General features: G+C 42.9%; 1 protein-coding gene across 13 annotated transcripts in view; it reads right to left on the bottom strand.

Moving 5' to 3' along the window:
* Ask1 (apoptotic signal-regulating kinase 1) overlaps positions 1-27,275 on the bottom strand; it is a 123,393-nt gene that overhangs the window by 94,300 nt on the left and 1,818 nt on the right. For 11 of the 13 annotated variants that reach the window (XM_075695520.1, XM_075695522.1, XM_075695521.1 and 8 more), the window contains exons 2-9: positions 15,600-15,750; positions 14,824-15,015; positions 14,379-14,489; positions 12,272-12,441; positions 6,367-6,442; positions 4,432-4,524; positions 4,009-4,115; positions 3,051-3,221 (exon numbers count right to left, since the gene is read on the bottom strand). In XM_075695520.1, the coding sequence (XP_075551635.1) occupies positions 3,051-3,221; positions 4,009-4,115; positions 4,432-4,524; positions 6,367-6,442; positions 12,272-12,441; positions 14,379-14,489; positions 14,824-15,015; positions 15,600-15,750 (1,071 nt within the window). Of the gene's footprint in view, positions 1-3,050; positions 3,222-4,008; positions 4,116-4,431; positions 4,525-6,366; positions 6,443-12,271; positions 12,442-14,378; positions 14,490-14,823; positions 15,016-15,599; positions 15,751-18,693; positions 18,818-23,214; positions 23,230-27,275 lie in introns of all 13 variants that reach the window. The other 2 variants (XM_075695525.1, XM_075695524.1) reach the window with 2 other exon arrangements.

The following is a 27,275-nucleotide window of genomic DNA, read 5'->3' as shown; positions in this document are numbered from 1 at the left end:
CATGAAATTGCTTCGTTAAACCATAGAGAAATATATGTATGGTTTTCAATGGAACCAAGATCGAGAAATTAAAATAGTTTGTTACATCACGTATTTCGTTATACTGAGGTTTGACTGTATTCCTGTATGGGCACGAACATAAAGCAACGGTGAGCTTCTCGCGACAGCATGCCACTCAACACCCCTGCCAGCTTGGCCTAACGAGTGCCGTCTTGTCGGAAGTCAGTGGTCAAAGTTGCAGTTTGGTGCAGAGTCAACAAAATGCTTTGCAGTGGCTGCACGACACTTGGAAAGCGGAGGAACCACATAGCCCACGCAAGTGAGGGCGCGTCTTACTTGTATGCTTAGATTCCCGGACACATGTGGCTGCTTGGTCTGCATGTTTTGCAAGCCCTTGCAAAAATTCCAACAGAAGTTTATATATTCTAATACAGTTTATTTGTATAAGATTTGTATTAGACCAATAGAAATTTCTATTAGTTGTGCTTATTTTCCTATAAGACCAATAGGCCCTGTGTATTAGACTTATTAGTCTTATACGAACAGTGCTGCATGTCTATTAGTTTCTCTGGTCTGTTATACAACATGCACTGTTGGATTCTGCTACTCTTGTTCAATGCGAGGGTGAAAGTTTATAAAAAGTTAGACCATATAGGGAACTGTTTGCTTGCATGGGGAGGTGCTTCTATTTATTCGCTGAATCATTAAGCATTCTGCTGTACAAATGTGCAGCACAATACGTTCGCATGTTTGTATTAGTTTCAGCGCACTAAGCTAGTGAAGCTGGCCCCTATCAATAACGTACACGAAAGCGATGCACGCCTACATGATCTTGCCAATTTCGCTTCACCGACAACGTTGCATAATTAGGCCTCTGTCCAGCCTTGTCGTTATGAGTCGTTGACGAATCAGCTAGTATTTACAGCACAGCAAATACTTCCCCACGAAAAAAAAAAAAGACAGCCGTAATCTACAAGGCAGGGTCACGGAGCCCAGTGGGTTTACAAACGATGGTGCAATAGCAGCAACCATATTTGTTTGCCACTGAAGTTTGAGGTTGCGAACAACGATGAGGTGCACATAAAATAACGCTAAACTTGTAACCTAAATTGCTGACTTGATACCGCATATAGAAGGCCATAATATTTACTGGCATCAAAGAGCAGTATCGCAGAGAAGGGACACGGCAGAAAGGAAGAACATAAAACTGCGACCATAGTCAGCTGTAGTTGCACACAGCATTTGTGCATTGGCAGCTGTCATGTCAAGGCAGGGCGTGCGTGTTCGTTAGTGAATCAACTATGTATTTTTAACGGACACGTGGTGTTAGCGCCTGCGCAATCTTATTCGTGCAGTAGTATATTTGGATAGTTCCATCTGTGGATGCTGTGCGACTTTAAAACAATGGAAGGCAACTGTTTTTCACCTGTGCTTCATTTCATTATGGCTCTATCGGCATGCATCAACGTGCAGTGTTTTCTCCTGTGCCGATTCTACCATTGGGAGGTAATTAGTATTCTACTTATGATTCTATAGTATAGGATAAAGGTTTCACTCATTTTTTAATCCTAACAGTGGACGTACTTCAGTACAATGTCATCAGGCCGATTATTGTGCGCATTGCAGCAATGACATGCCCATTCAAAAATTAAATTATGGGGCTTTACGTGCCAAAATCTCGATCTTATTATGAGGCATGCCATAGGGGAGGACTCCGGAAATTTGGACCACCTGGGGTTTTTTAATGTGCACCTAAATCTAAGTACATGCCTCTTTCAAACAAAGCTGTGCAATATTTCTGCCTAGAGTTGTTCCTTATTGCCTGTAGTTTCGATGTAACACACAGAACATATTATGTTGATTTTTTGTGCTTTCTAATTGTTCTGTCGTGTCAGGTGGCATCATTTTTCGTTATGTTAAACATTTCGAGCTAGCATAACACATTTTGTCCCAAAATTGATTTGGTAATTGTGGAGCCACATTATTCCAATTTAGACGCAAATATTGCCAGCTCAAACTTTTAGTAGCAGAAATAGCACCCCTGCTTTAAATGTTTGTATACGTGTGTATTTTTCTGCACAGGTTTTTTTAACCACTTCCTCAAAAGGACGTCCTATAGTCGAAGTGGACTAAAAGCTCTGGCAATCAAGATTGCTGGCGTGACAAAGATGTCGAAAGAGGAATCTGTAAATATACATGCTGTGCTAATGAATGCTTCTAGCAATTTTAGCAATTATGCCTGTTTTTTGTTTTGTAGCTAGTGCATTGCAACGTTTTCTTTCCCACCAATAGAGCTACTAGACTAACACACAAATAGACCTATTAGACTAATACACTAATAGGCCTATTATACTAATACACTAATAGGCCAATTAGACTAACACACTAATAGGCCTAAAATTAAATTATGGTGTTTTACCTGCCAAAACCACAATCTGATTATGAGGCACACCGTAGTGGGGGACTCCGGAAATTGTGACCACCTGGGGTTCTTCAACGTGCACCTAAATCTACGTACACTGGTGTTTTCGCATTTTGCCCCCATCGAAATGCGGCTGCCGTGGCACTAATCGGCCTATTAGACTAACACACCAATAGACCTATTAGACTAATAGACCAATGCACCAATAGATCTATTAGACTAATAGACCAATACACTAATAGATCTATTAGAGTAATACACTAATAGACTTAATAGACTGTATAAGTGCCAATAACCTCATAGACGATTAGTTTTTGAATTGGAATTTTCGGTAGAGAGTGCAACAGCCTTTGAAAAATGTTTTGGTTAGTGTGGTACCGCTTATGGTGTGGAAATTCGCAACTCCAGCAGCTTACATTACGAGCAGTGCATACTTTACTAACCATCACTCCCATGCTAGATGAAGAACCACAGCACCAGATTTCTCTCTGGTGATCTTTAGCAGGAAGCTCAATGACCAAAACTACCAAGCATCAAAAAAAGCAATGGCCCAGCTAACATGCAATTGGCCCAACACCAGGAGTGTGGCACCTCGACGTCGATACTGAAGTGCGGGAGGCCGACTCACCAGTGGATGGCGTTTTTCAAACTCTCCTGGTCCGTGTAGTCCGACTCGACAAACTTGTCCTTGTAGATGCGGCCGCAGAGGCACAGGATGTCGGGCACCTGGTTCTCCTTTTTCTGCAGGGCAGACGTCATCACCTCCAGGGCACGCTCACGATCGCCCGGCAAGTTGCGCCTGAAAGAAGGCACACAATCACAACAGATGGCTTACTCTGGAAATGAATCAACAAAATGGATAACTACGCATTTATTGAAGAGGAGGGTGGCTCGTGGCCTACGAATAAAACTCGGGTACTGCCAGTTTCAAAGCACTTGTCCTCCCAACTTTGTGAGCCGACGCCCTTCACACAGGGCGTGCAAGATGAAGAACGCAACTTTACAGCTAATACAAACTAAAAATTTTTTTACTGGCACTAAACAACAGTTGAGATTCAATACCTGAATAACTACTATTGTGTACAATAAATTTGCTGTACCGCTCATATTTTTATCTTTTCTTTGTTTTTCTTCGTGTGTTTTCATGAAAAATTAGTATACGCCACATGGTTTTGTTGCTACTATGGGGAAAAAAAGCTGCCTTTTGTTCGGTAAACTCAATGCTAGCTGTGATGGCCATAGCGTTCAACAATGTTTAGAGTTCAAAATGTTACTTTTGGCAAAGAGTAATGAAAAATAAACAGAAACTACAGTTATAAAGAAAAGAACCTTAGGGTGCCTCTATGAAGCCAAATTCAAGAACCATGGCTCAACTAATTACAAAACACCTGACGGCCTGCCGACGCCACATTGCTAAAACAGCAGAATTTATTTCGAGCCCGAAAAGCCCTGCCTTCTATACAAGCTTGTTAAAAGCCTATCTTTAACATGCTGATTACCCTTCGTAAGGATGTCTCACCCTTCACGGTACCTTCAAAAATAATGCCTGCATTTCCCTACAGGACTGGACAACTGCTTACACGTACCTATTTAAGGCAAATGCGTAAGAATGTTGGATGGCTGGCGTTGATGTGAACTTCATGTTTGGCACTGTCTGTAGGTCATCCATCAGCTTTACCATTGCATCATAATCCTAGAATGAGTTATGGAAAGAAGAAAACAACATGCCTCAAAAGTGATAAAACAACATAGCATAAGCTTTACGGCTCACTGTTGAACGTCTTTCCGAAACAGCACAGAAACAGATAAGGCACTCATGCAATGTCAACATTACGAGCCCCATTCTACACAGTTAGAAAGAACTGATTTCACATGCTATATCTCGAATGAGAAAGGGCTTTCATTTCATTAGCAGGTTCATGGTAATAAAAAAGACATGTATTTGTTCTGCAAGTACATTATTTACTATTCCGCTAAGCTCAAGGGAAATTACAGACCAAGAAACCAACCTGAATGTCTCTGAAGGATATGAGCATGCTCAGTACAACGTCGCCGGATATGATGTTGGGGTCATCCAGCCGCTTCCTAAAATTTCGCAACATCTGGAAAAAAGATGAGGGAGAGAGCAATCTGTACAATAATACTAACATACTTATGCAAGGATAGCCAGATTTATGGAGTGGCTCGCATAAGTCAACTTACTTTCATTACCCTCCATGCAATTTCAATGCAAGTGGAACTCGCATTGAAATCAGTGATGTTGAAAATTCTGACACATATTCTACTTTCCTAAATATCCTTCATAGGCACTGAAGCACACTCAAACCTTGTTATAACGAAATGAGATATAATGAAATAATCGATATAAGAAACTAAATGGAATTCCCTTTGAAATCCCCATAGACATCCATGTATATAAAACCTCGTTTCAACGATGTGAAAATGTCCTGTCAATGGATATAACGAGCTAGATTTGCCTCCGAAAAAAAAAGGAAAAATAAAAGAAAAAGCTGACCGCTGCACGCTGCACGCTGCATACATCACTTTCTGCGGGGTTCGGGCAGTTCGAAACCCCCCCGTTACCGCGTCGAATACATTGTCAGCAACACTGGTCTTTCACACGACCGTGCTTAGCTGCGCACCTGCGCACAAGCAGCAGCTCACTATCGCACTTCATTGGCCTCTCTCTCTTGCACGTGCCTGTCTGTGCGAGCTGCAGCACGTGTAGCCGCGCAGCGTGGTGTTAAAGATTAGTGCATTCATTTGTACTGCACGGTGAGCCTCGCAGGCTGGCTCAGCCGGGCATGGCCTCCGAGACTGCATTGGCATCAGTGCAATCTTGGAGGCCAAGAGCCGGCCAAGCCAAGCCAGCGAAGTGCGCTTGCCTCCTCGATCACAAGGCGTAGAGCTGCGTTGTGTGCCTTGTGCTGTTGGACCACGATGAGCCAAGTGGAAAGCAGACGCGAAAGACTATCGCAACTGAAGAGAAGGCAGCTATCTAAAGGTTGTTGCGTCAGGTGATAAGTCACATGTTCCAAACGCCGAAGATTCTTTTGTTGTTTTATTCAAATTTCATCGCACGTGTAGCCTTGTGTGGTTCCACGGGCGGCAATGCCGCTTCATATTTGCATGTTTACAATGGTACACCCCATTAGGCAACTATTGCAGTAAATGTCAATAATGGACATAACAAAGTAACGGATATAAGGAAGTAATTTCTGCTCCCCCTTAAACTTCACTATATGAAGGTTCGAGTGTATCTCATGAAAGGTGCAGTATCACGCGACTGCTGGCAGGTCATCTGAATGCCACGATCCTACAAACGAGCATTGGCAACGAGCAATGCTGGCATTGCCTTACCAACCACATCGCACTGAATAAAGAAGCTGAGCGAGCGTCATTGCTGCCAGTAAAGATTCTTACTCCTTTTTCGCAAATTTGTCTTAATCACCAATCCCTACTTTTACATGCACCCTCATGTTACTGCCCTTTAAGTAGAGCTTGGAGTATGTATTTAACACTGTCATGAATCAATGTTACATAAACTGACAGCTAAAAGACACCCATTATATTTCTCAATGTATCACGCTGGGTTTCTTATCCAATGTTCCTGTTAGCACAGCTAATCGCAGCAATAGGACTTACACGGGTGCTTAATTCTTGCCAGAATAGAAAAGACTGCACAGCCACACATACAACACGGAGTGGTAAAGGCCAAAGCTCCCCTAACAGTAGAGCGACTGCGGCAGCGACAGTAACTGCCGCCAACATGGTCTCGAAGACTGTGAATTCAATGCAAAATGCCAGTTATTCCGTGCAGCGGGAGGTAAGGTAGCCACAGAGGTAAACCTGAACCAAAGGTCCACGAGTTCTTTGTATCTTACAACAAAGAGTGGTAATACAAACCGTAAGTAAGCTGTTTCTACCAAGGGTTTACTACTGACCTTGGCGAGTTCTTCACCGGTGTAGTTCTCGCGTGCTTTCCGCAGGTCAGCAAGGAACTTCTCCTTCATGTGGGCTCTGCACAGCAGTATGTTGTGCATGAAACCACGCGCAACCCAAGAGTACAGCAGGTGAGAAATTGCTATGCCACTAAAGCCTGCAAAGGATGCCTCCTCAGGCTGCCTCACACAATGTCACCACAAACCACAAGAAACCCTGTAAGTTCTGCTCTGAATATACAGTGGAACAACGACTATATGACTTCCTCAGGACCGCGCGAAATCATTGTACAGTTGATCCCGGATATACAGTAAAACCTCGATATAATGAATTTCCATATAAATTAATTTTCAATATAATGAAGTATTTCTCTTTTCATGACCTCTTGTCCATAGAACACCATGTATTTAGAACCTCAATATAACGAAGTGTGTATGTATGCGATTTCAATATAACGAAATTTCACTGCCGCCGCAAAGGAATCCTGACACAATAAATGGAAACTTTCACGGATGCAGATGGTCAAATGATTGAATTACAAGTGGCTGCTTGCAAACATACCTCTCAAGTTGAGCGCCACATGACAAGAGCGATCAGCTAAGCAGGCCCGCGTCATGTCCCATATAAAGTCAAAGTGCGATAAGATCCTATCGCGTCCCGTACACTGTGTGCTTTAGGTGCAAGGGAAAGTGTGCTAAGGTGAGACAAGAAAGATGGTGGCTTCATGAGTGTTGCCTTCCCACGCGAGCAAGGGGAAAGAGGGAGAGGGGAGCAAGCTCGCAGTAACGCGATCAAGCACGTGTGAGGGGGCAGGGATGGGGTGGAGTGGGGGGGTAAGTTGGCCCGCATCTCGATTTCTGGCGTGCGTTTCGGCTGTGGCTGTGAACGGCTGAAAGTGCGGCTGAGCGCATACACAGCCGCACGCCCTGCTTTAGGAGTAATCTGCCGTGTGTGCAAAGAGTGGGCGTGCCAAGACAGCATGACATTAAGTAAGCTGTCTTCCTGCACGTTTAGTACTGGAGGTTAGGTAATCACGAGTTTCGGTGACCTGTTGGAGCAAGAGACACACAAAGCATTCACTCCCCGCTGCGGGCACTTTTCATGATAGCGTCGTCCGAGTGCGGGTGGCGCTATCAGCCGTGGGGGCTGAGTGCACGCGAAAGCGTGGCTGGCTTATCTTCATACGTACCGCCGATGTGAAGGTATCATCGACGTAGCATGAAACCGTATCATTTATCGCCGACTCCTACATTCATCAAAATTAATTGCTTTCTCATTCAAATTTGCTTTTTTCGATTGCCCAAAAAATAATTTGGAAAATTCTGCGGCCCCTTTCCATGAAAGAGAAATCGATCGCCGATTGTACTTACTTGCATAAAAGGTCGAATCAAGGTTTAATTGCATTGAACTCAAAGGGGATTCCAAAATAGTTCGATATATTGATAATTCCAAATATAAAAATATGCCTATCTGAAGCTTATCTGTGATCCCTGCACATCTCGGACAATTTCCCGAGGTCATGAAAAGTGTGAACTTACCAATATGCTTCTCCAAGGCAGTGTCGAAGGCAAAAAAGTTTACTTATTTTCTGCTCACGAATATTGCAAGTCACTCATGTTGCAGAATAGTCTTCGATGTACAGATTTTAACACTAACCCTAAAAGCCTGCATTGCCTGAACACAAGACCACAGTGCACCTTGTGCACGTCAAAGTGCTTTTTAAGAAAAGGTAGAAATGGATGCACCACAAGAGTTAACTACCCTGTACAGATAGGCACCATGTTGCCATCAGCGCACTTGTGCTGTGAATTGTACGTGAGCGTGCCCAGTAACATCGTGTCCTATGTAAGCAATGAGCTATACGGACTGTTGTGTCGGGTTTCAGAAGCGACATTTTGTTGGAAACAGTTGTCCACCCTAAAATGCCTGCGCATCTCTTATGTGCCGCTCAGCGCTCTGACGCCTCGCAGCTGGTACGTGCCTTAGGTCTTGGCTCTTCTCCGCTGACCCCCCAAGTCGGTGTGGTGACTATCGACACAACATAGAGGCTGTTAGTTTTGAAAGTGGCTTTCAGGTTGTACAACATCCAAGTCCATCCAAGTCCGGTGCTTCCCACGCATCCGCCATTAGTTCGTCATTGAGTTGCTGGCTTCACACGGGTCACTGTATGACACATGACATGACGTAATCTTGTGTCGTGTAACTGAAGATTTTAATGCATCGTCTGTATGGCGAGTTCACCTGGATCATGCTAATCCATCCTTTCCATTTGTCACATTTGTCGCATTTGTAGCATAATCCATCCATTTGTTGCATAATTTAGGGATGCCTAACCGAGGTTCTACAGTATCAAGGTGCCTACCATCAAATAGATTGATTGTAGGGGGGAACACTGCGACAAATGGAAAAATCGGTGAGCATATGTCCGAGGCGTGATGTCATTACACAACAGCTCACGTCATGACAATGTTGTGCTTTGCAACGCGCCATGTTTGATGAAGTGGTGATCATCATTAAGTTGAATCATGCGTTCCGGTAATGTGTGCACTTATGAGATAACATGGCACCGAATTTGGATTTGGCAGGATTTCAAAACTTCAAGGAAGCCCCAGCAGCTTCTTACTACAGGCACATCAAAGCCTTGGCTCTGCCACGACCAGTCATCATCATCATCATCATCAGCCTAGTTACGCCCACTGCAGGGCAAAGGCCTCTCCCATACTTCTCCAACTACCCCGGTCATGTACTAATTGTGGCCATGTTGTCCCTGCAAACGTCTTAATGTCATCCGCCCACCTAACTTTCTGCCGCCCCCTGCCACGCATCCCTTCCCTTGGAATCCAGTCCGTAACCCTTAGTGACCATCGGTTATCTTCCCTCCTCATTACATGTCCGGCCCATGCCCATTTCTTTTTCTTGATTTCAACTAAGATGTCGTTTACCCGCGTTTGTTGCCTCACCCAATCTGCTCTTTTCTTATCCCTTAATGTCACACCCATCATTCTTCTTTCCATAGCTCGTTGCGTCGTCCTCAATTTCAGCAGAACCCTTTTCGTAAGTCTCCAGGTTTCTGCCCCATATGTGAGTACTGGTAACACACAGCTGTTATACACTTTCCTTTTGAGGGATAGTGGCAACCTGCTGTTCACGATTTGAGAATGCCTGCCAAACGCACCCCAGCCCATTCTTATTCTTCTGGTTATTTCAGTCTCATGATCCGGATCCGTGGTCACTACCTGCCCTAAGTAGATGTAGTCCCTTACGCCTTCCAATGCTTCGCTACCTATCGTAAACTGCTGTTCTCTTCCGAGCCTGTTAAACATTACTTTAGTTTTCTGCAGATTAATTTTCAGACCCACCCTTCTGCTTTGCCTCTCCAGGTCAGTGAGCATGCATTGCAATTGGTCTCCTGAGTTACTAAGTAAGGCAATATCATCAGCGAATCGCAAGTTGCTAAGGTATTCTCCATCAACTTTTATCCCCAATTCTTCCCACTCCAGGCCTCTGAATACCTCCTGTAAACATGCTGTGAATAGCATTGGAGATATCGTATCTCCCTGTCTGACGCCTTTCTTTATAGGGATTTTGTTGCTTTCTTTGTGGAGGACTACGGTGGCTGTGGAGCCGCTATAGATATCTTCCAGTATCTTTACATATGGCTCATCTACACCCTGATTCCGTAATGCCTCCATGACTGCTGAGGTTTCGACTGAATCAAACGCTTTCTCGTAATCAATGAAAGCTATATATAACGGTTGGTTATATTCTGCACATTTCTCTATCACTTGATTGATAGTGTGAATATGGTCTATTGTTGAGTAGCCTTTACGAAATCCTGCCTGGTCCTTTGGTTGACAGAAGTCTAAGGTGTTCCTGATTCTATTTGCGATTACCTTAGTAAATACTTTGTAGGCAACGGACAGTAAGCTGATCGGTCTATAATTTTTCAAGTCTTTGGCGTCCCCTTTTTTATGGATTAGGATTATGTTAGCGTTCTTCCAAGATTCCGGTACGCTCGAGGTTATGAGGCATTGCGTATACAGGGTGGCCAGTTTCTCTAGAACAATCTGACCACCATCCTTCAACAAATCTGCTGTTACCTGATCCTCCCCAGCTGCCTTCCCCCTTTGCATAGCTCCTAAGGCTTTCTTTACTTCTTCTGGCGTTACCTGTGGGATTTCGAATTCCTCTAGGCTATTCTCTCTTCCACTATCGTCGTGGGTGCCACTGGTACTGTATAAATCTCTATAGAACTCCTCAGCCACTTGAACTATCTCATCCATATTAGTAACGATATTGCCGGCTTTGTCTCTTAACGCACACATCTGATTCTTGCCTATTCCTAGTTTCTTCTTCACTGTTTTTAGGCTTCCTCCGTTCCTGAGAGCCTGTTCAATTCTATCCATATTATAGTTCCTGATGTCCGCTGTCTTACGCTTGTTGATTAACTTAGAAAGTTCTGCCAGTTCTATTCTAGCTGTAGGGTTAGAGGCTTTCATACATTGGCGTTTCTTGATCAGATCTTTCGTCTCCTGCGATAGCTTACTGGTTTCCTGTCTAACGGAGTTACCACCGACTTCTATTGCGCACTCCTTAATGGTTCCCATGAGATAGTCGTTCATTGCTTCAACACTAAGGTCCTCTTCCTGAGTTAAAGCCGAATACCTGTTCTGTAGCTTGATCCGGAATCCCTCTAGTTTCCCTCTTACCGCTAACTCATTGATTGGCTTCTTGTGTACCAGTTTCTTCCGTTCCCTCCTCAAGTCTAGGCTAATTCGAGTTCTTACCATCCTATGGTCACTGCAGCGTACCTTGCCGAGTACGTCTACATCTTGTATGATGCCAGTGTTCGCGCAGAGTATGAAGTCGATTTCATTTCTAGTCTCACCATTCGGGCTCCTCCACGTCCACTTTCGACTAACCCGCTTGCGGAAAAAGGTGTTCATTATCCGCATATTATTCTGTTCTGCAAACTCTACTAATAATTCTCCTCTGCTATTCCTAGACCCTATGCCATATTCCCCCACTGACTTGTCTCCAGCCTGCTTCTTGCCTACCCTGGCATTGAAGTCGCCCATCAGTATAGTGTATTTTGTTTTGACTTTACCCATCGCCGATTCCACGTCTTCATAAAAGCTTTCGACTTCCTGGTCATCATGACTGCATGTAGGGGCATAGACTTGTACCACCTTCAATTTGTACCTCTTATTAAGTTTCACAACAAGACCTGCCACCCTCTCGTTAATGCTATAGAATTCCTGTATGTTACCAGCTATTTCCTTATTAATCAGGAATCCGACTCCTAGTTCTCGTCTCTCCGCTAAGCCCCGGTAACACAGTACATGCCCGCTTTTTAGCACTGTATATGCTTCTTTTGTCCTTCTAACCTCACTGAGCCGTATTATATCCCATTTACTACCCTCTATTTCCTCCAATAACACTGCTAGACTCGCCTCACTAGATAGCGTTCTAACGTTAAACGTTGCCAGGTTCAGATTCCAATGGCGGCCTGTAACAGGGTCCTGTACAGGGTCCTGACCTGTAACAGGGACGACCAGTAACAGGGTCCAAATTATCAGTTTGCAATAGCTCCTCAGTATAGTAGCATTCATGCCAAAGATTATTGTTTTCTTCACAAGTTTCAGCAAGAGATTTGATTGGAAAGATTAGCTTTTCAATACGAAAGCACTGATAAAGGTTTCCAGAAACTTCATTAAATGCCAGGTAGAACTTGTTTGAAGTCATGAGGAACTTTCTGCATCGATCTATACAGGACATTGTGGGGGAATTAATTTTTTTTTATGTAAAATGTTGTTGAAACCTAATTTGATGCAGCGAGCTTCACCTATAGTTCAGCAGAGTTGCAAGTTGACCGGGAAGTTATATTCTCAGAGTACACCAACTCACTTGGTTTGTACTTCGATGTCTTGGAGGAACTTTTTCAGCTTGGCATGGAGGGTCTGCTTGGATTCCATTGTTTCCTCAGAAACAATGGCCATACCAGGTGTTTCAGTGACGACGCAGACACCAGCATCATTCACCTTATAAGTCGTGAGTGGGTAGCTTGCACAGGCAATCTGGAGACAAACAACAATGTAAGATGCATGGGATGAAGAAGCATGGTAAAACTGTCTGCCAATGAAGCGAGTCGTCAGTCTGATTTATGGGCGGTACACACCGCTGCCGCAGTAGATTGCCCGCTGCACTGTGCTAAAACATTTTATTAGGATCACGAAGTGCTCCATGAAGATTCCCAATTTGTGTAATGAGGCCATGTAGATGCATTTTGCTCCAGTATAGGGGTTCCCAAACATTCTGGCCTTGGGGTACACCCCTACCATCACAAGATGCTGCGAATCCCCCTTCTCCACCTTACGTCTTTTTTCCAGCTATGTGCTTATCCACGGCCTCGCATTGAATTTAACAGCTAAAAAACAGTGTCCAGAATGAATGCCACATGAATGAAACAACAAAGCGATGCCATCACCAAGTCAGCTTCGGGTCTCCGATGTTTATGGCTCAGCGTGTTAACTTTCAACAACAAATCTCGAAAGCCATTGCTCTTTACTGGGCAACTCGGAATAGCACATAAACACCAGAACTGTTTTTTTTTCTGCACAGCTCTGTCCTCCGTAATGCAGTGCGCACAAATAAAATGGTTACCGCTTTAGAGTACCCCACGCCATAAACAACGTCCTGACACAGACAATACATGGGACGCACAAAAGTTAACTTATCTTTGTTGTTGAGCAAAAATGCTACAGGTCATTCGCACTGTAGAATAGTCATCGAAACATATACTGATCGCAATGCTAATCCTAAAAACCCATGCCTCCCAGACACGTGGGACTGCAATTTGCCTCACGCGAGTTGATGTGGTGGTTCCGCGTTTTATTCCCGACAAAGTAGGGACTAATGCCGTGCACAATCAAACCACGTTGCGTATATGGAAACTGCCCCGTGGGGAGATCAGTAGGCCTTTACCACGAATCTCATATGAGATTCCTGTCCGTGTGTCATTACAATTATTACAACAACAGTCAATCATCCTACGTTGGCAATGAGCCAACACGCCGCAAGTTTCAAAAGTGGCTTTCAGCTTGAAGGACATGCCACACGTTCATTTTCGTTCAGACCATCCCATGAGTACAAATGAAATGGGGGCCTGTGAATCCCATAGCAATGAGCCTTGAATGCCGCTGCCACGACGGTCTTTGTCGTGAAGACTACTGCAGATGCGGCATGCACTGGCTCTGTTAAACCCGAACTCTAATGGAAATATCCCTTAATGGAGGATGGGGTCGGATTCATTTTGGCTGCTCAAGGAACCTTAAAGTGGTGCTTGCAGAGCCCCTGGGTTGCACACAATCCAGTTTGGGAACCCCCAAGCTATTGTACCATAAAACATCAGAAAGACATTTTCAAACAAGCAATGCTTTAGCCATTCTGACTGTAATTATGTTGGTATTGGGTTTTTAGCCTTGTCTGTGCTGATGAGTTATAAAACAAGGTCTGCCAACTAGAATTTCAGCACAAATAAAAGGAAAATAACACAAAAACAAATATGACAGAGAGGGAATGTGGCACATAATTTTTGATTTACTGTAGCTACACCTCATTATACCTGTAGCCCCATATACATTCGGTGGACTGAATCGTGCACCTCCAATCGCAAACCTGCACTTCCTGCTTCAAAGAGGTTGGCTTTCCCACATAACATAGTTGCCTAGTGGTGGTTCTTGCCAAACGTTGAAGCTCGAAATCAGGGGGAAGGAAAAAAAAGAATAGCCAGAAGCAATGCAGTAATCTAGAAATTTGCATCTTCCTGAGTAACTATATACATAGATTGAATTATAAAATCCTAAAGCTGCGCCTGGCGTAAGAAGCACACCACTGCGGAAGGTTACTGAACACCTGACATTTCATGTGATGTTCTCGCGTCAATCAAATGCAAAGATTCAGACAAGTCCCCTAACCACTGGTACAAAAAAAATTCATGAAAGCAAGCCTCCACCTTTATGGAGTATGCCTCGCCGGGAGTGTGGTCGTTGTAGAGGATCATGTTCTGCTTCATGCCAAAGCTTTCTCGCACACCCAGATGGTAAAAGAGAGGGTTACGTTGGTCCTGCATTGAAGAGACACCAGCTATCAAAAATACAAACATCCGGCACACTGCAACAGATGTGCTGACTCTAGGGTAAATATGCTGCACAAATTTTCATCTTGTTCCTAATGTCTGCCACACAAACTTCTTGATGCCAACAACGGCGTTTGTAGGGTGCTGCTCTCACATTCAAACACGCATAGAAAGAACTTGCTTAGAACACTAATGCATGCCCATATTCCCTGACGGTGAAAGGTTCCCCACCAGTGCTTTACACTGACGCTAGACTGAGTGGTGTTCTAGAAGCCTCCCTGCCTCATCATCTGAGAAATGTCAGAGATGCTGCAGCACCCACCTGGATGGAGACGTCAACAATGGCCACGTCTGCATTGTAGAAAAGATCGAGCACCTTGGTCTCCCCAAAGTCGAGCTTCTTGAAGGGCAGCTCATGCAAAGTGGCCCCAACGCAGTTAGACGCCTTTCTGATCTCCTCGTATGCTGCCTTGCGCTGTGCCAACCGACCACCTGCTGCGCCCGTACCAGTCATCTGTGAACAAGATGGTGGCGCCAAGCAAACATGTCTACAGCATAAGTCATTTCCCTTAACTGAGGCACAAAGGAGAAATATTAATTTAAACTCCTTCTGGCTTCTGGAATGGAAAATAGGATAGCCTTGCTGTGAGCAAAAAAGGCTTGCCTTGCCAGAAAGGACCTTATGAGAGACGGGCAATGTGGCGTCATACATCATAACAATGCTTGGCAGAGGCTGGTTAAAATCTTTATTCAAAAAGAGCATTGGAGTTAATTCATAAAATGAAAAAAAAAAGAAAACAATCTGCCGCAATACTTTGAAGCCTGTGACATCATCAGCACTGCAGTTCAAGAACAAAATTCAAAAAAGCATTTTCATTTTACCATACAATTGAAACCTTTGCACCCAAAGTGTGCAGTCACATGTGCAAGAAAAGGTGACTTGCTCTGAGCTGCCCAAATCACTGAATTAATTCAGCTGCTCTAAGCGCATACTGCTGGGGACTATTCTGAAATTCTGACCTGTAACCTTGCAACTGTGCGCAGGTAATAGAGGTGCGATGATGAACGTCATAGAAACAAGGGCAGAGTTAAACCTACCAGGTCAATGACGCAGACCACATCCATCTTGCTCCGGGGATGACAGCTGGCGCTGGCGACACTGCAGCACGAACGGGCATCCACTTCGCTCATGGCTGGACAGCTCAGCTTGGCTGGAGGAACTTCATCCGAGCTCCGGCACAGGGCTTTTCTACATATAGCGCGCCGGACAAAGACAAAATGCACATGCACATGTCAATGGCAAGTCCAGGCATGAAAACTGAGGAATAGCAAAGAGTGTAGGACTGCAGGTAGAGCACATGAGTGGGAGGCGACACGTGCTGAAAAGGCCAGCACTACACCGGGCACAGGATAACTAAGCAGTGACAGCAAAGCAACTATACCAGAACTGATGTGCTGACAACACTTCTAAAGCAAAATGAGCACGCACTAGATTTCTGGTTTCAGAAATGCAAACTTCTTTGAAGCTGAAAGCAAGAATTCTTTTAGATATGTTACCCACATAGTGACAAACTTCCCTCCGCTCAGCACTCCATTTTCGCTCCAAGATGTAGACGGCAGCACCAAACCTCAAGTGTAGAAGGCACCTTGCTTTAATAATCCTCAGTGATTCCTATATTAACATTTCCTAATCAGGCCATCACAGAATTATGCAAAGGCAGTGGAGACATGTTTTCGCTACTTTTTTGCAGGAAGTGCCTAGGAGAATTCTCAGTCTGCAGTGTCTACATCAGTCACAGTTCTGCACCGTCTGGAGCCTAGGACGATTTTTGAGCGAAGGGCCATTCGTGAATGTGGGCGTCAGGGTTTGTTGGGTGCATCAGGCACTCAGCAACACCTTGAGAAACCTCCTGAACAAACCTAATAAACATAAGCTAATGCTAACCACAGTAATATCTCTGCAATAGAGGGCCCTTGAGTACTAAAGGACGGCCAAGTTGGTTACACATGAAGAGGCAAGGAAAACAGTGTGAGTCGCAAGACAAAGAACTTAAGAGGTGCCATTTCTTCTCCATGTTGGGTTGGTGCCCAAGAAATATCGACAACTGGCTTAGTGGCTGCACTATCACAAAAGTTCTTAGCATAGAAATGCAAGAACATGTAGAAATGATAATGACACACAAGTGCTACCCACCAACCCAGAAGGCCAAGGCAGCGTATACAGGGTGTCCCAACTATCATGCACCAAGATTTAAAAATGTGCAAATGCCACATGGCTGGACAGAACCAAGGTAATGCTGTTTGCCATCACTTGGAGATACTCAGGTTATTTTTTGCATTCTGCCTAATTACATAATAAGTCTTAATTAATTATTAAACTTTTCAAATATTATAATTCAATGAAAAGCATCAATGAGAAAATTATAGGGCAATATGAAAAACTCCCTATACAGCCTTCTGGTGCTCAATACGTGCTACATAAAAGTGTTTTTTTTTTAGTGTGAAAGAAGCCCACGAATACATGCAAAGTGCTTCGAGCGGCCAGTCATACAGCAATCTGAACAAACTGGTTCTTGTTCTGTTGCTACTAGGCCTCCTGATTTAAAAATTGATATCCTCGATAGATGGGATTCCAAATTTTCTGCAAGTTTATGCCAGTACTTGAAGGTATAAAACAGAAAGGCTGCTCAATTTTTTTTCTGCTACAACAGTACTGAGCGACAAGACACTTTCCGAAGAAAGCCCCGTGTGCAGATTGTGACAGGTCACAATGAATACGAATGTGCAGCTGACGTTCACTGCCGGTGCTTTGTGTCAAGGACAGTACTTGTGCGAGAATAGGAGACAAATGTGCGAAAGCACTGGAAAGCTTGCTCTCACCCCATCTCAGAAGAAGGCCGCATGAATGCACTATGTTACAAAACTGTGCGGAAGCTGCTGCTCAGAGAATGTCAATTCACATAAACTGCTGCTCGCAGCGCAGGTGACACAAGCTGTCAACAGGCAAGCAGCACAAGTGCTTCGTCTGCTGGATGACGCATGTGTCACACCCTTGACACTCTCGCGACAAGGCCCCTGATGACATGCCTGGCTGCGCATCATCGGCCACGTGGTCACGCACCATCGAACTGTGGTTCGTTACAGCGGCAAGTGCTGCAATTTCAGCGCACATTTGCCACCGTTAGTTGCTGTTAACCATCCCTCCTACGACTCTCCCCACTTGCCTGTCAACTCCCCTTCCGGGTCAGTGAAATTATATAAGTAGCATCTGGAAAGCACTGCCCTTGGCACACCTCCACCTGGGAACAAAACTGTTTAAAAATTAATTCTGGTGTTTAACATCCTGAAACAGCACAGCGGGTTGTGAGGGATGTCGTAGTGGAAAGGTGTGGATTAATTATGGACACCTGGGGTACTACTTTAATGTGCATCTAAACCGAAGTACACAAGCATTTCTGTAATTTTCCCCATCGAAATACAGCAGCCGCTGCCATGCCGGGTAGAATTTTGATAGACACTCTACAGCCTCATGTTCAACAGCAGAACACTGTAGCCATTGAGTCATCACAGTAGGCTACAAAGCTTGGTTTACAACTCGCACAGCAGAAGCTCAGTGTTCATTTTGGCAACTTTGTGAAGAATGCAAGAAACACAGTGCATGGCAATTTGTGGGCTTCACCTCTGCACCCTCCACCCTTATGGTCGTCAGAACCAAAAATGAAGCGGATGCTCGGTGTCTGCTGTGGCAGCGTCCAGGGCCAAAAACAACAACAGAAAAATGCTTAAAGGTGCTGGGGTACAAACAGACCGGCCCAATGATTACGAACAGTTAATTATGGGGGATGTAAGTTTCACAGGCCACTTATGCAGCTCGGTCATAAAGAAGGCCTGAATGCATTTCTTCAACTGTAACATGCCGTATCAGAGCCCATGCAATAAAAAAAAAGGACTAAAGAAAAATATGAAGACTGCCTTTCTGTCTCAAAGTGATTTAATGCCAGACAGCAAAAACTAGGCTATAAGATGCCATAGTGGTGTGGTTTCATCCTGAACACATGACATTTTTTTACATTGCACCAAATGAAAGTTTACAAGTGCATTTTCTTTACAAATTTATGCTTGAGTGAGAATCACATGCATGTATTGCTAAGCCATTCACTGCCATTGCTACTGTGCATAGAAAATGACATACCTTGTAACGCAAGTTTATAAACGATGAAGTAATGTGGCTTATGACATATAAGTGATAAGAAGAGCACACATGTAGCGATGATTACATGCCATCATTACTCGTTTTTCTTTCACATTTATTTCCTCTGCAAATGAAAAATTTGATATCACACAGAGAAGTTTACAATCTTGAATGATGTTGTGCATAGCATTTTTAATTTCTACACATGCCCCCTAAGCACTGCATTGTATTTTTCTCCATGTTACAAACCATGACTCGCTTCTGTCAGCAAGCGGGAAACAAAAAGTTATTTTAGGATTTTCTGTACACAATGCATTATTTATTTGCTTGCATTTTCATTTCCAGCAAACGCACTCTCTCGTTCAGATCTTCTCGGCTGAACAGCTGAGCTGCTTAACTACACGGAACTTAGTTTTCACACTGGAGCCTCATTTTTGTTTTTCAAGGAACTCCTTATTTACATGGCTCCTATATTTTGTTTCTCCTCTTTCTGAAAGCACAGCCTGATGACTTAGTTTATAGTGTAGCAGAAACTAAGTGTTATTCTGTACACGATTGCCTCCGTAATGTTTAATGGTGTTGTTGGCATAAAAAAAAGTAAATAGTCGAGGCAGACACAGCAATGTCATTGTGCTTCGCTGAACCTCTACAGCTCAGTGACCTACACAAAGCACATATGCAGAAAAAGCGTGGCAAATGCTAAATAACCTTCACTCTCTTATTTGACAATACCGCACAAGTTCAACATAAGGGAAGCAGTTCATTAACACTGTATGCAAACGCCATCATATTGAAGTGCACCAAAGCCTACAACAAAAAGTGTTCCTGTATCTCACCAAGTACTGGGACGATACTTCTACTCGGTGGCCCCATTCTTTGCTAACAGACTACCCTAGGCACTGCTGCAAATTACAGTTATTCATTAGCTAACTAATAAGCCATTCACTAATGTACAGGCACTAAGAATGACATGTACTGCAATGGAATGGAATGAGATGTACTGTAAAATGTTAATGATTCGCAAACTCAATAATTTGCAGTAGACTGTAGGGAAGTCGCTAGAAATCCTGAAAATTAGATTTTCATGAGAATTATGCCAATTAGTGAATACCACTGAATTGAAGGAGCGTAGCAAACAAGCCTTAGCAATGGTGGCGAATGTGTTGTGTTGCACTTGCAGATATTTCTTGCTTGCTACATAGTCAGGTCATCATTTTTGCATTATTTGCATGCAAAATCTCCCATTACGTACATATTTGGCCACAACCTGGTGCGTATAAAACAGTTTGGAAATGGCAACAAAAACACAAATGAAGTTATGCAACCACACTTATTTCTCCGTATCTGCCCAGGAGCTCGACTGGCTCTCTTTAAATGTCACCCTTTCCTTGCTGGAATGTCACCCAAACTGAATAGTCTTACCAAGAGAAATTATTAGCCAAGGAAAGAGATCCCCCACAGCTAACTCTCGCCAGCAGAAACCACAATACAAAAAACAAGTATGCGAACAGAAGCCCTGACTTTTATTAACCCCTTCCAGGCCACAGACGGGCCACGGGCTGGGTTCATCAACACATTCAGGTAAAAATGGCCGAGATAGCAATGCCATGGACGAGCTGACTTCATCGAAGTACTATGTCACACTTTTAGTTTAGTAGATGGCAGCACACAAAATGGGGGGCAGCAAAAGCAGGAGCGAGTTATTCTACTGGAGGAAGTAAAACATGTTGAAAACTGGGGCCTGTAATTTAAAGTAATTTGGACATTCTTGGTAAGGATTCGGGATACTAATAGCGTGGCACAGAAGGGGTTAAACTCAATTTTCCAGGTAGAAAGAGTCTCATTTTCTCTCAAGAACACTTTTTAAAAATTTAACGAATGTTTCTCACTACAGTTGAAATGAACAAAGAATCATTTCAAAAACTTTTCAATTTGTTGCCATCATCAAAACGTACCTCCACATACTCCTGAAGACATGCTGTATGAAAAAGTAATAGGCTAGGTTTACGATACAATTTCCTTTACTGAAGGAAGCAGCCTCCAGAGCGCTGTTGCTGTACAGAGGCATGTCAGTGTTAGTCACAGGTAAACATAGCACCAAAATTCTCTGCATGAGTTATCACTACTCGGTTATCGTAAGACAAACAAGTTCCAGTGCCCAGCAAGCCAACACAATCTGTGGCACATGACAATGATTGTGGTACTACAACAGCGATGCAACAACAAAGATGGCAGCATTCTCAAGTGCACTAAATGGAGTCATGAACACACATTAGTGCATCATATACTAATAGCAGTGCTTACGTACAACCTCTAAGGCAACCAAATTTAGAATTAAAAGAAAGACACAAAATGTGAAATCTGGTACACGAGCAGACTGCGTAAGGCAGCATCACAAGGCTGTTTCAAGTCGAGCTTAACCATACAGCCTTTATTCCAGTTACAAAACACTTTAACAGTTTGTTTTGTCTTTTCAGTTTCTTCTTCTCAAGCTAAACCAACAAAGAAGTAATTAGCTTGGAAACGATTTTACAGTTTTCATATTCTTTTGTTCTGAGACTGTGTGCGGAGTGCTGGTTTGCAGGTAGCTAACAAACTAATGAATAAACAACACAGGTTAGTGTCAGTAACCAGCTTGGGCACATGGAATTTCTTACTGCTAGCATTAGAAAAATAAGTAACAATAAAACAGCGACCTCATGCGCAGTAGCGCACCACCTTAGCCACAGTGCCATGCTGGTAGGTACTACTATAGAAGATTGCAGGTTCCCTGCAGCATGCGGCAGAATGACTCTGGCCTGCATGTTCGCGGCAGCATTGGCTACAAATTGGGAGCATTTTCTTACCATACTCAAAAAGTGCCTCAGTGCTCCTTTTAAAGGCACAGTAAAGATAAGCTCTAAATAAGTTCAAATTGATAAAGTATTTTTTTTAAACCCCTGCACAAATTTGACACCAAAACCTTAGTGCCGATACATCAGTGCAACATCATAAATTTCAGTTTTCTTTTTCCCCCCTGTATTTGGGCCATGCTGGTTGAGTAATGTTCTCAAAACTTGCCATGAGCAATCTTTCCCTCCTTTAGAACACAATGTAGTTCATTTCTAACAGTAAACAATTGCCTAGGCCCTAAGAGAACCCATTAAAATCCGTGACCTCAGGGCGAGAACTTCGAGGCAGCGTCTCACCACCCGCCTTTCCTTTCTGCACGTTTTCTGGCTTACCAAGCTTCTTCTAGCGTTTAAGAGTGGTGTTTTTAATGTTCCAGAAGGGCTAATTTACTAATACAGCTTAAATAATGTTTCTCTATAGTGCTCCTTTAAGCACTGCTCAAATCGTCTTGAGTCCTACACCTGACCACATTGCAAATCTACACGCATGGAGAACGCGCTTTTTTAAAAGTCGCTTACTTTTTGGAATCGCCGCGGAGAGCCATGAGCATGTACAGTGCACAAAAAAAAAAAGAGATCACTTCTGAGATGGACGAATGTTATCTATTGTGCAAAGCACCTGTGTCTTATCACTGCAAGATAACATAGATATTTTTTTCGCTGGCATTTCAATGGAGCTTAAGCCCTAAGATCACCTCAAGAAGAAATTATTTTTTTAGCCCTAAGATCACCTCCAGAAGAAATTATTTTTTTAACATCTCCTGCGAGCACGTCCAGTCATGAATGGTTAATGTTTTTTTAAATATTGAACCTAATGACGTGCACGCAAGATGCTTGAGTCACACTCTCTCCCATATTTAAAAGGAGAAATGAGGCCAGATCACAATTTTTTTGGTGCCCAAGGTTCACACAAGTGCCAGGCATAAGAATTCGTGTGACAATTTATCAATTAGTTCTTAATTTATTGAATTATCACAAAATAATATTCAGTTAATGCACCTGGCACACGCATTGCCACAGTAAAATTTAACGATGCAATGCAATATCTCAAAGAAACATAAAGGGTATGTCAAACTCTATTGGATGATTCCCATTATATTTTGACCAGCTAGATGTCTTTGATGTTCCCCCAATGTTGAAAGTCATCACGGTGGCAGAATATGGAGCCTATGAATTCATGCTTGGCAGTAGAAAGCCAGAGTAACCGAGTCCCTGCGGCTGGTAACTTCCAAGTTTAATGCAGACAGTGCTCAGGGAGCATTCACTAAGTAGGAATTATGGGACAAGCACCAGTCCTGATATGCCAGCCTGCAAACTTATATCAAAATGTGTTAGCGTTCTACTTAAAATTTTATAAGAAAGCCTCTCGTATTCCCTGTGGGACCATGTCCCATAGCAGTGTGGCTTATGATAGACTTTGGGGATGAAAACTTTGAAAACAGGATCGTTATGAAGCAGATGTGCTTCCAGACCTGACAAGCTTTGATACTGCAAATTGCAACAGGTGCGCTAAATTAATTCATTAAAAAGTTATTTTGGCAAGAATTTGTTTGTAACTTAGCGGAAGTGTTACAGAAGGGAGTGGTAAAAAAGGGTCAAAAGTACACAGTTACATTTTATTTATACGTACTGCAGCCCGGCAGGGCTATAGCAGGAGTGGGTGTACAGGAGATGATGGCAGTGTGAAAAGACAGGAACACAAAAATATGAAAATAATGTAAAAAATCTATACATCTGCTATGGCATCTAAAAACTGAGAGAGAGGTAATAACCGGACTTCAGCAGGCAACAAATTCCAATGTTCAATCATGTGGGGAGAAAAGATGCACAGTAGTTACAGCTACAGTAAGTAGTTACAGAATAGAATAGTCATCTATGGCAGCTTTAAATGGAGGAGGGCAGACGGTTTCAATCAATCACCGTCTTCAGAACGAACAAGTAAAAAACAAAATTGGGTTCATTTTCCAAAAAAGAATGGCTATCTTCTTTTGTTGTGATCTGTACATGATGAAACATACGATGAATTGCTAAGTAGAGAGAGAGACAAAAGGGGATGAAAGACAAGGCGGCTGGTCAGCGTAGGTGCCGGCTGACAACGGTTAAAGGGAATAAAAGGTGAAAGAAGAAAAAAAAATTGAGGAAAATTCACACAATAATGCGAAGTTATGCGCTACAATTTACAAATACGATCGCACAATTCACAAGCCCTTAAGAACTTGAGCAGAACCCTTAAGGCCTTGAGTGCCAAAATGAATTTTTCAAAGATTGTACAAAATAATAAATCTCACATTTTGTTGTGTAAGAAGAGGTCAGCAAGGTGTAAGGATGCGTTTATAGAAAATACACTTGGGAGTCGAGAATAATTACACAAAGAAGTGTGCACTACAGATCTGCACAAATTCAACTTGATTAAAATACTTGCGACTTACACCACAAATCAAACAAATTTTGACGCCTGACTGCTGCTATGAACCTCGGACAGCAAATATGTTTTATTCTGAGATAGCCCATTACCAAAAACACTGAAAAATTAATCTAATGCCATTCACAAAATCATAATGGGAAGCGAAGGATTGTATAAAATGCATCGAAATAGGAAGGAAAATGAAAGGCGTAAGGATGCCAAGGCCCACAGTAAAAATTTTGTTTCTACAGATTATGGCAAAGTCATACAAAGGGGTGAGCCAACTATTCTCTGAAAAGCAAATTTTCTGGTAGACAAAAACAAACTGCATATTCAGAGGACTGCGTGCAAGACTGCTGTCTAACAGAGGCAGTCACTTTACCATTCTAGTCAACCTTTTCAGACATACATTCGTTCCACATGATGAAAGATTAGCCTCACCATATTTCTTGCATCTTTAGCATTATTAAAAAGTTTCAGTTGAGAAATTCTGGTCTGCTTCACTCTGACCGGTGTGTCCTAACAATTTGCACATACTGTACAGGGCGCTCATTCCAGCAGTGGAGGGTGAAATGCTTCCGATGCACCACAACATAACCAATGGCATGTTGTTCCGTGCCTCTGGGACACACGAATAGTGAAGATACGAAATCAATCAGTGTAAAGGGTGCTCAGTTAAAACTGTTTACTGAGAACAAGCAGTACCTTAGAAGGCTGAAGAGTTAGAATTTTTCAGTCAGCTTTGTTGCATTCAAGAATGTGAACTCTACACCTGAACTCTGAAGACTAGTTAAGCCACAGGAACAAGGCAGACAATCTTGTACGCAGCATACCTACAAAGTCCAGCCATTTCGAAATTTTGTTTGACAGGAGTCACTGCCGACCAGGACAACGAAAGAATAAAACCCACTGCATGGCGGAATATTGGTGCCCAACCACAAGCACCCTGAGATCTATTTTCCTGTCTGCCTTCGGTAACACACTTGAACCACAAGAACCAATTTCTGCAGCCCTAATATAACCAGCGGTGCCCCAAGATGAATGCACCATGTTGCACCATTGTGATTTTCGCTGATACTTGTGTGATTATAATGTTTTATTTTGGCATGTACAGTTAGCATCAAAAGTATGCAAATCAAGAGATCTCAGAAAGAAGAGCACTTCCGAGCAGTTTGTGACCATAGGCAGTAAAACTGCACAAATTGTGCTCACATCATACTTCACATCATCATACAGGCATGTAACCGAAGCTTTAGGCGGCAGCAATAGTAAGCTATTTTCTCAGATGCTACGGTTCGTAAGCTATTGATGACAACTGTAACATTGTACACGCAAGGACACAAGCAGTTAACCACAAAGCCAGCGTGTAGAACACCGAATCCACTGACAATTTGAAGTGCAAAAAGCTTCAACACTGATACTTTATGAAAGGGTTTCATTTTCAAAAAATTTTTTTGCCGCCTCGAAAGGAGCGGTTGTTACAATTCCTTCATGTTCAGGTATCAAGCTAAGACCAGATGACTTGATATTTCCTTTTGCAAGCATTCTGCTACGGCTAATTGGATGGCAATTTTATGCTAGATTAAGTTTTCTACTAGATGAAGCTTTCTCCATCTTGTTGGGAGATTTAGAGCAGCATGGATTAGAAACAAAATGAGAACTGTCAAAGCCCTAAATGGAAGAAGTATGCTGGAAGCAAGTCCAGCCCATGAAACACATAACCAGTGCTCTTTTTGGGGTGCAAGCAATTGCAGAAGCAAGAAGCTACAGGCCCAGTGGCATTCCCTTTTCCTAACTGCTGGTCTACATTTCATCACCGTCTTTTTTGCGAGATGCATTGGCATTCAAGTCAAGACCATCTTGAACTGCTGAGGAAGGCTTTTAGGAAACTATTGTCATATTTTTTTTAAACCCACACTCATTGCATTGGCCCCAATTCGGCCACACTTTACATTGGCCGCAACCATAATACAGTCGGTAAGCAAACAAAATAGATTATTTTCAAGTATTACGAACCTGAGTCCTTTATTAGATTACATAAGTTAGACTTCACTACTGATTTTGCCATGTGATTTAACATAGTAAAAAGGTTCTAGGCACAGTTGAGTTTTTTTTTCATGTGTGGCTATGAGCCAGAAAATTAAGTGATGTCTAGTCTGTACCTTTACATAGTCCGCAATATGATAAACTTCAACATTTTAGACATCTATAGTCTGGAAAATACGATAATTGTAACGCCAAGGTATTTCATAGCGTATCTTCAGGGCAGGTATGTCAAAACTGGTGCTAGTCTTAGGACTTCTGCCCTCCCCCCCCCAAGCATACCTGACTTCACTACTGCTAAGCTTCAATTTTGCAATCTTAACATGTGTCTAAAGAGGATGTGCATCCTGGAGGAGTCAAATGGGAATAAAAAGAATAAACGTCAAGTTAATGTAAGTTTTTTCGCTCCTGCGTTTCTGAATTTCAGGTGAATAACCTCTGTTGGTCACAGTTACTTCTACAGCTCCTCTTAAATGACCTCTGAGGGACATGAGAATGACCTGAAGCAGAACCATTGGAAGCTGTTGCAAAGTCCTTTTATTACAGCCACTGCACTTCAAAAGGCACTTGAAATAAATCAGATGGGTATTTCATAGCAGCATGCTTTATGTGATTTCACCTTCCTAGGTCATCAGCTAGGGACGTGAATACGCTTTGATATGATGAAGGTTTTGCACAATAGGCATGTAAAATTGTGCATCTATTTCTCATGACTGAAGGCAGCTCCGTCCTCTTGTGCCTTCATAATGGGTAGACTAAACATTCAAGAGACAATAGGAAACTGATTTTGTCAATGCTACAGCACCTGCGTTGCGTTTCCATGAGCCCAGAGTGTGACAACATATATTTTTCAAGTTAACTTGAATGAACGTGCAATCAACTGCCTCCTTCAAGCCAACCGCAGTCGTAATATGCTGCCTGTTGTCGCATTACATTAACAGTAGCCTGACCATATTGTAAACTTCTTGAAACAAATTTGTTATCTGGTAAATACTAACGCTTACATGCTGCAAATTAACTGTTTTCCCAGGTTTGGACAGAAGTGACAGATTATGGTAACAAAAACAAGATACCGCGACGGCCACTGCTGTATTCAAATATCCTTCAAAATTTAGGAATGTAGTACATATATTTCCCTGAGCAAAAGTACATGGACCTGGGATTCTGCGATCAAGCTGATTTTTATTTCCACCTATGAACATGACTAGAAATTGAAGACTGCCATTCAAACTTAGCAGTGCAAA

This window comes from Dermacentor variabilis, chromosome 6, assembly GCF_050947875.1.
Source record: "Dermacentor variabilis isolate Ectoservices chromosome 6, ASM5094787v1, whole genome shotgun sequence".
NCBI lineage: Eukaryota > Metazoa > Arthropoda > Arachnida > Ixodida > Ixodidae > Dermacentor > Dermacentor variabilis.
The sequence above is the reverse complement of the archived record's forward strand: the minus strand, read 5'-3'. Positions and strand labels throughout refer to the sequence as shown.